Source organism: Papaver somniferum, chromosome 3, assembly GCF_003573695.1.
Source record: "Papaver somniferum cultivar HN1 chromosome 3, ASM357369v1, whole genome shotgun sequence".
Taxonomy (NCBI): domain Eukaryota; kingdom Viridiplantae; phylum Streptophyta; class Magnoliopsida; order Ranunculales; family Papaveraceae; genus Papaver; species Papaver somniferum.
Genome location: NC_039360.1, coordinates 213272847 through 213282723, shown reverse-complemented (window position 1 = coordinate 213282723; position 9877 = coordinate 213272847). Strand labels below are relative to the sequence as shown.

General features: G+C 37.7%; 1 protein-coding gene across 1 annotated transcript; it reads right to left on the bottom strand.

Annotated features, from left to right (window-relative positions):
• Nucleotides 1–9130: 9130 nt before the first annotated feature.
• LOC113360612 (ribonuclease HI-like) lies at nt 9131–9659 on the bottom strand. Its single transcript, XM_026604104.1, has 2 exons — nt 9264–9659; nt 9131–9148 (listed from the first exon to the last, which is right to left on the bottom strand). The coding sequence occupies exons 1-2, from the start codon at nt 9657–9659 to the stop codon at nt 9131–9133; spliced, it is 414 nt and encodes a 137-aa protein (XP_026459889.1).
• Between the last annotated feature and the right edge of the window lie 218 nt (nt 9660–9877).

Below are 9877 nucleotides of genomic sequence, written 5' to 3'. Positions count from 1 at the left end.
TAAATCTGTCTCCCACAGATATACCTATGAATTTTGTTCCGTCTTTTGATAAATCAAGGTGAACATGAACCAATTGAAATATCGGACTTATATTCCCGAAGAACATCCTAGAAATATCAATCACCTCATAATAATCTTAATCGTATGGTAGCGAAAAAAGATATTGTTGAATCACAAACGATGAGACAAAGATGTTTGTGATTACTTTTTATCTTGACTACCGGAGATTAAATCTCGAGCAAATCTTAGAGAAGATAGTACCCAATCACGATAGAAAACAGCAAGATCAGAACACACAACTACATAGAAAATAGTTGGTTCTGGCTTCACAATCCTAATGAAGACTTCAAGTCGTTAACCTACTGGGTTTTAGAAAAACCTAAGGTTAAAGGAGAATCGACTATAGTCACAACTAGTATCACACAGGAGGTGTGGGGATTATGTTTCCCAGTTACTAGAGTTCTCCTTTATATAGTCTTCAAATCAGGGTTTGCAATCAATATTACCTTGGTAACAAAGCATTTAATAGTCACCGTTAGATGAAAACCTAATTAGACTCAAGCTAATATGTTTCAACCGTTAGATCGAACTTATCTTGTCACACACAAATGAAAAGTGACTTCATTTAGATATGAGTAACCCTACCTAAACATGTACACCTTTGTTGGCTCAACAATAGTTAACCGAAGTTAGCCATATGAACACATTCATATCAACCTTATTCATCTTAACCATAACTAGTTCAAATGAATCAAACGAAACTAGTTCTAAAGTTGTTCAATTGTTTATACTCTCATAGAAGTATACCAGACACAATTGAAGCAAAATTGATTTTGATTCACTCGAATCACTTCATGAACATTATAGCCACGGTTTTTAAAAGATTGCATTCCTCATTATATATATATAAATAAATGTATTAGTTCATGAGCAAACCGATTTTAGAACATAACCTACTAAAGTATGCAAACGGGTACGCATACCTAAGTAGCCGGACTTGGAATGTGTTCGCCAGTATGCAAATGGGTACGCATATTGTCGTACACTTCCAAACTTCAGTTAAATCCAGTACAGTACATGTTCGCATATTATAGTACCCGGACTTCAACTGACTTCGCCAGTACGCGTACAGGTACGCATATTCTAGCTCCCGGACTTTACCTGACCTCGCCAGTACGTATACAAGTATGCATACTACATTTCGGTCTTGGATCAACACATATGCAAGTACGCATACTGTGCTCATAATCTAATTATGGTTAATTGTTCTAAACTCCTATTTCAGTCATTGAAACATTCTTAGAATACGACAATAGCTGTCTCACACAAACTATTATCTTCAAAGCAAATTTCAAGTGATTGAATGATCAATAAGAAACATTCCGAGTCTACATCAAATGATTGTGTCACACAAATCATGTAAGATGTTACAAGGCGATTTTACATGATCATTTTTTGACTTTCGTCAAGAATATAAGATGAACTTGGTTAAAGCAAAAGCTTACCAACACATATTTTGATAAATATGTAAGCGAGTTAAACTCAACTCGAATTATCAAATGTGTATAATCGAAGTCTATATAGCTATACGACTTTTGTCTCAAATAGAAGATATAGTAGATAGACTTTTGAGTGAAAGATGAGTTCAAGTCTCCACATACCTTTTGTTGATGAAGTTCCACAAGCTCTCCTTAGTAGTTCTTCGTATTCAATCGATGAATTCCGTGAAGTCTAATGCTCAACTATATTTTATATAATAATCTGAGACTTAGATATAAGTAGACTGAAAATCAAGACTTATAATTTTGGAAACTACACTTGATAACAAGCTTGACATATCAACGCTTGCGAGTTCGACCGAGCAGTGCTCTAACAGTTGAGCAAGAACAGTCTTCGCCTAAACCAAGCACAATGGCCATTCAAAGGATGCTTCAGTCACACGAAAAGTTAGGGCTAGTCTTAGGGAGGGAAGCAGATGAAGAGAGAGATCAGAGAATTTTAGGGTTTGAAGAAGAATTGCCCTGAGAGTATATGAGAAAGCTGTGTGTTAGCTTGGAGAAATAGAAAACCTATTTATATATGAATTCTCTAATCTCGTGTCGGTGAAGATAGGGTTTGCTTGCCATCCGAGCACTTCTTCCGTCTTTTTAGGAATAGATAGAGATAAACTAGTTAGATTTTATCTCATTATTTCACCGCCTTTACTCTCTTCTGTGGTGAGAAATAAGCCGGATCTTTCTCACATGTGTCGTAGACCGCCAGATGAAAACCCTAATTGATATCCCCCATTTATGAAGCTGAGTCAGCCTTTGTGATGATGTGTTGAGAGAGTGAAATATTCTATTTAGTCGAGTTGGCCAAGATAGAGAGGTATTCTCTGATTTATGAGAATGACTAGGATGAGTCACGTGAAAAGGCATGGAATGCCTCAGGAATCGTGTGCAAAGTGTGCCCCTCACTACTGTAAGGACCGATCTCAAGTCCCCAAGTAGTAACATGTTATAATGTAGGTGTGAGAAACCCTGGACGCTTGGAAGTTGTAGAAATACCCTCGTAGCTTTCGATCTTGAGTCTTCAATGCGGGAAAATGACACTCTGCGGTTGGAGATATCTGCACATATTCATGTCGGTGTCTTGGCTGCATATTTTTTTGTGAACAAGATAAAGTTATTTTTCCTCCTATGATAAGTGTCTTGACAGGGACTCACGTGAACTTCTGTAGCAAAATTATCCGTCGATATTTATTTTTATTTTGGGAGGATGTTCAACATGACTTGAGAGTAGTAGCCGGGTAATGGATGCACTTAGGTCTAACTGCACAGCCGATTTTTGTTTGCTTTGTTAATGGGAGAGTTCTCTGGGAATCTGCTATGTAATTCTTCACGTGGAGGAGTCGTGTTTTGACCTGAAAAAAATATAAGTGATCGTCATATATTGTCCTTCGCTCATCACATTGACTCAGGGGATAACTTGTCGATTATATCTTTTTGAGAGGTGAGGTTTTGACTGAGGGAACTGCAAGCAGGATTCCGGATGAGTAGCTTGTGGACTGGATCTATAGTTTCAAATTCTTTCCTTGTTTACTTCAGTTACAATAGTTGGTTGTAGATGTATGTCGAGTAATGAAGTTTTATTTGAATTGTTGGTCTCACGAGTATCGCTTCAGATTTCTTTTCCCTTGATAGATTTGGCTGCAAAGATATTCTTCTTCTCCGTCTTGGGTGAACTGAGGTTCCATCGGAAAATAAAACATGTTTTGCAGTATAATATAATAGGGAAAGAGAAAGAGGCAGAGAGTGAGAGGGATTTCATTGACAAGAGTTACGTGGTTACATGGATATCGTATCTTTGTATACATGGAGAAGGGAAAACCAAAAGACTCATGTTTTGGACCACACATCCATGGGAATGGGCCCTTTAACACCCCCCTTTGTGTGGTTCAACAACAAAACTTTATACATAGTACTTCACATATAGTTCTTTGAATGTAGTTCTTCAAATGTCATTCTCTCCTTGATGACTTGTGCCGAAATCATTTGCCTTACTAAAACTTTAACAAGGAAAAACCCAGTGGGATAAAACTTTGGTACAAATCATCACATGTAGTACTTCACATGTTGTCTCTTACTTTACATGTAGTTCATCACATGTAATACGATCTTCACAGATCGATGAGTCTAAGTTAATTGCCTCGTTAAAAATTCGCCAGGGAAACCCAGAGGGGAAAAACCTGAACTAAAGAAAAAGAGTACAATCTTAAGCAAACTTAGAACACAGTTGGACTCGAATATGTTGCCTCATTAAAACCTTGACAAGGAAAACCCAGTGGGATAAAACATTGACGAAGGGAAAAGAGTACAACGTGACAGATGCAAGTAAAGGTGATCTGTTGCAGATGATCACTTTGTTCCGTTGAAGTTGACTAGTTGCTTCACAACTCCTAAGGCATAAAATCCTTGTGGGAAAGACAATATCCTTAGTTTGGAAATTACTTCCCGGTGTTTGTTGTTGTCTCATTAAAAACCTTGCCGAGCAACAAAACCCTGTGGGAAAAAGTAACCTCGGTGAAGGAAAATAGTTCAACACACCATTAGATGCCCCCCCTGATGTCAGACAATTTATTAGTCTAATGCAATCAAATGGAGTTTATCATACTTTACTTTGGTGACTTGGATGTTTATAGAACCATGTTGTTGATTCTGGAAGTTACGTTGCTTAACGGACTATCGTGTTTCATTTCTTTGATTCAGATATTTTCAATAATATCAATGTGATCTTTATGTCCTCAACGTTCACCATACTTGATGCCTTTAATATTGTCTCGCTAACCTTGTCGAGTAACAAAACCCTTTGGGAAAAACTATTATCGATCGAAGGGAAAAAGAGTACAACACAACTTCAATTTCGAAGTAAATTATGTCAACATCATATCCTTGGATCCTCCCCCTGATGTCTGCATATCCCCCTGATTACTTTCAGAGTTGTTCCATATTATTCCTTTAGTCATGTACTTTTCGAAACTGAATATCGGTAATTACCTAGAAAATAGTCTATTGTATCCCCCCCTGATTACCTTCGTTGGAGAAGAGATTATTGTTCCTTTATAATCAACAACCTTTGGATTGCACTTTCGTTAGCATTCCTTTTTATGTCTTTGCATGGATAAAACAAATTTATGTCAATGGTTACTTTTAAGCACATTATTATATTCACTATACCATTCCAATGACGTTGTTTTGGCGCTGAGCTATATCTAGCTAACAAGTTCATTGAGGAAGTAACATTTGGTCGAGTACATTATGCTAAGTACAATAATGCATTTATTATACTTAGATAAGGAAAGTTCATCTCCCGACCCAACTTCGTCATCTTCCTTTAGACGAATTGGTCATTTATGTACATTTGAAACTCGACTAATCATGGGAGTGCTAACATCATGCACGTCCTTGTTAAATTGCCTGACAATGGACATATACAAACTGGTGGAATAATGCACCACAAGCTTGGTCTTCTAGTTTAGAACATAGATAAGATCGAGATTTCCCAGGATTTTCATCTCAAATTCAGATCTTAAATATCTTGTAAGATCTCTTATTCTATTAAGAGTACTTATCATGTCCATACCGTCGACATATATAGCTATAATTATGAATCAGGAATTTATTTAATACACATGGCACGAAACCTTACTTGTTTATCCCTTCCCAATCAAATAGTCACTTAGACGGGTATACCACATCAGCCTGATTGTTTAAATCAATAAGTGAGTGTTCCAGTGTAACTGCAAACACACTCCGTGATTTAGAGTCATTCGACTTGGGAAGCAAAAGGCCATCGTGCAATTTTTCAAATATCTTTGAGTCTAAATCTCCGGAGATATAACCACATATACTATGTTTCAAGTTCTTTTGAAACTACCAAGCAAACTAATTAACTGAATATTGATATTCAAAAGAGTAAGTGAACCAGGGGTTTGTGAGAAACCTTGCGCCACAAGGTGATTCTTTATACTTTAAGACCTCATTCTTCTCATTACACTTTTTGACAAATAACCACATATGTCCCACAGGCTTTACACTAGGTTGGTTAGCATTACTACACCAAATACCTGTATATTTGTCAAAGAACTAAGTTCTACCTGGATTGCGTAGGCAAAATATGCTATTTATTTGAAATTAATCAAAATAAAGCATGGTTCGATCTCATTGTGCTCTACTTCTGAAGAAACTATTTATGGATTATATCATCATTGTGCACGCATGATCCTTCCATTGACTCATATGCATTCTCATAATCCGTCAGGATTTCATTTTTCTCTAGAATCATGTAAAACTTCGGAGAGTCCTCCAGTTTGATTCATGGACATATTAAGAGACAATCTTATGAGACGATTTCTGATAATATAAATAAGTTGTGTCTTACTCACCTACTTCCTTTCTAAGTGAGGATTGATCGAACCAAGTGGTCTCTCCAACTTCCTTTATGGAGCCACGACCTCAACCACACTTCCACTGAGTGTAGTTGCAACACCTTAGTCTATAGTGTATATCCCGTACTGAGGATTTGTAACTTTGGAGGTAGGTTTTCAGCTGGTATGTGTGATCTCATCACCTTAGCAACATCAGTGTACATTCTGAAAATCGAATATTCTTTATCACTTCACATTTACATTTGTGGAGTACAAGAATCAATATGAGACACAGTGGGAACACACCACGACATTTCTTGTCGTTCCCTTAGAAAATAATTTTTCTTATCTCCCCCTAACGACGGGAAGACTGTCTCATTAAAGTGATAACCCGCAAATCTAGCGGTAAGAGATCTCCTTCCAAAAGTTTTAAAATGCGGATAATTGTTGGGAACTTATTTCCAACATAACTACTCAACAGTTTTGAAGACCCATCATAGTACGATGTGGAGTCGTAACGGCACATATATAGTGCAACTAAAAATACTTAAGAATACGAATATCAGGCTTAAATCCAGTTACCAAATGGTACACAGAAAAGGTTGACTAATATTGGGTTCTAAAAACGAATTAAGTTAGATGCGTGTAATATTGCGTATCCCCAAAGCAATAAAAGATAGGTTGGTACACATAATCTATTCCTTAGTGTAGATGGTGGATTAAAATCGTAAAACTATAATCGTAATGCTCCTGATCCAGCAATCAGATGAGTATTGAGGATCATGTCTCTCTTCAAAGCATGAAAGATCATGCCGCATGAATCTCTGACAGAGAATACTATCTCTCACAGTGTATAAAGATGTGCAGTCTCTCAGCTGAGGCAACGACATATCTCATGATTGCTGAGCAATTTCAGTAATTACTTCTATATATGATCGAAAGATTAGACGGCTCCTAGACGACTTACTGCTAGTATAGAGCAATAACGTCTTCAGGATGTAACCATGTTCTCCCTGACTATATGAAAGAAATATGACGCTTCAACAAGCTCATATCATTCAATTCCTGAAATAATTAATGCTCCTAGACGATCGTGCTAGTATAGAGTTATCAATTAATTATTCCTAAATTATTATATTCATTAACTGAATCTCTGGAAAATATTCTACATTCTTCATAATATTTCGGCACTTCAATTCATGGTTTTTTCCCCGCAGAATTCCACGGGTTAGGGATAAATATTCAACATACGGGTGTCTAAGCCGCTATCGAGTAAGCCCCGACTAAAATGGTGCCAGTGTAGTCATTAATAATGCACAAGCGAGCACCTGAATGCACGAACGAGCATTCCAAAACACGAAGGAACGATGAACCTATGCAAAATAGGAAGAAAAATAATAATAAAAAAATATTAGCAAAGGCGCTAAGGGACTAAGCCCACCGGCCGGCCAGTCACTCTGTGGCCAGTCCCACGCCCAATTTTATATTTTATCATATTTTATTATTTTTCTCTGATCTAATGAAAACCCCTTTATTTGAGCAAATCTCCTTCGTCTCAAGGAAACTCCCCAGTCTCATGGTGTTTCCTCGTATCAAAGAAATAATAAAATTTGGGAAAGGTGTCGCGGGACCGGGCCAACTAGCCGGTCCCGCACCTCATGATTCCTTATTATTTTATTATTTCCCTCACCCCATGAAAATTCTCTGATTTCATGATATTTCCATGAACTCATGAAAAATAATATATAATTAGGGAAAAGCTCGCGGGACCAGGTTCATTGGCCGGCCGGCCATGCCCTAGCCGCGGCCGATCCCACACGCCCTTGTCTCATTATTTTAATATTATTTATTTCCCTCATCTCATGGAAACTCCTTCACTTCAAGAAAACTCCCTAGTTTCAACAAACTCCTTGATTTCATGATACTTCCCTCAACTCATGAAAATAATATAAAATTAGGGAAAGTGACATGGGACCGTACCCATAGGCTGGCCGGCTATGCCTGGCCATAGCCGGTCCCACAGTTCATGATTCCCTATTTTTTATTATTATTATTTCCATAATCTCATGGAAATTCCTTGATCTCATGAAATTCCTCAGTTTTATGGTATTTTGCTCACATCAGGGAAAATACATAAAATTTGGAAAGGTGTCGCGTGACCGGGCCCACTAGCCGGCCGGCCATGTCCTAGCCGTGGCTGATCCCACACCTTGCAATTCCCTATTTTATTAATTATTTTTCATCATCTCATGAAGATTCCCCAGTTTCAGCAAAACCCTGAATCCTTCATATTTTCTCAAAATGTTGCTCAAACGCGCATCAGAAAATATCGAAACTCTCAGGACTGAGACACGCACATTATGGTGACACGGGCATGTCTCCTTGAACGACCAAGGCCTACCCTGAGGCTTGCAAAGAGCCGGTCCCACGTGTTTTAACAATTTTGACCTAATCTGCTCAATTGCTCATATTGGTTCCAAACTCTTCTCAAACAACTTGGAGTTTTCTCAAACGACTATCAGCTGGTCCCATGATCACCAAGGGACGGTGTCATGCCCTCTTGGTCGGTCCCTCATCTCTCCATAATCAGGTTTTACTACCTAACGCTCACACGAGCACTATTTTAATAAATGATTAAACCAGCATTTAATCATCCTTTCACCAACTGATCTTAAAAAGATTTCGGTATTGTGCTCACTTGAGCATATAGGCGTGACATGGCCGATTCCTCATCCAATGCATCCGGTCCCTTCGGTTGATTTTCAATAAATCATCAATTGATCAAAAATTAGCGTTTCGAATCCAGAGCTCTGCAAAAATATAATTCTGAGCAGATTCAAATACTAATAATTTTATGTTGACCCCGTGATCAACACTTTAATAATTATGCTCGGCTCAGATGTCAGCATCTTAAATTAACGTTTGCTCAAGCGAGCAATATTCTCAGACTAAGGAATATTAGTTCAACTATCAATATTCAACTATACTGATAATTCATCAAACGAGCAACATTTGCTCGGACGAGCAATATTTTGCTCGAATGTTTGTTCAACTATCAATATTCAACGATTCAGCAACATTTGCTCATCTTATTTTTTTTTGCTCGATCAAAACCATTTTATTACTCATTATGGAAAAATACAACCAACTAAAGAGTTTACAAGAAAAGAACCACCAAGGCCCAATAAAATGGAAAACTCAAAAGAAAAAAATAAGACAAACTCAACTCCTAAAGCCCAACTGTAAAAACATAAGAAAGAAATTTTTAGCAAAACCTATAGTAAATTTGCTCAGGTGATTCCAAATATGGGATGAAACTTGGTTTTGAATTGAAAATGATCTTTCCCCCTCTCACCAATCTTGCACCCTTCTTTGCCATGGAGTCAGCAGAGAAATTTACTTCTCTCAAGCTATGTACAAGTTGGATATTATTCAATAGTTCCTTTATTCTATTCCATCTTACCTGCATGAACCAAGGAATTCTTCCTGACATGTATGCACTCACTGCTGATTTAGAATCAGAGTTAATACATATATCAAGCTTGTTGTTCTGTATAGCCCATTCAGATGCGCCTGCAATAGCCATTAATTCTGCAATGTAATTAGTTGCAATTCCCAGGCCAGTAGCTTCAGCATATATAAAACCTCCCATTTCATCTCTGCAAACAAAACCATATCCTGCTGCACCTGGATTTCCCCTAGATGACCCATCACAACATATGAGTATCTGATTTCTTGCAGGTATCAACATTTATTCGATATCTTTGTCTCAACAGACCTGTTCAATTCATGAGTCTGAGTCTCAGAACATTTACAAATTATGTTCGACTCAGCAATACAAGGAATCATCGTCCCATGAAGTCAGCAACTGACTCTGAGACATCAATCGTGTCACATGGGGGATATTAACTAGGGTTTTGGTCTGGCGGTCTACGGCATGTGTGTTCATACACACGACGAGAATGTGAG

Excerpts from the sequence above, each read along its gene's own strand:
- LOC113360612 (XM_026604104.1), bottom strand. The coding sequence starts at position 9,659 with ATGTTGATACCTGCAAGAAATCAGATACTCATATGTTGTGATGGGTCA.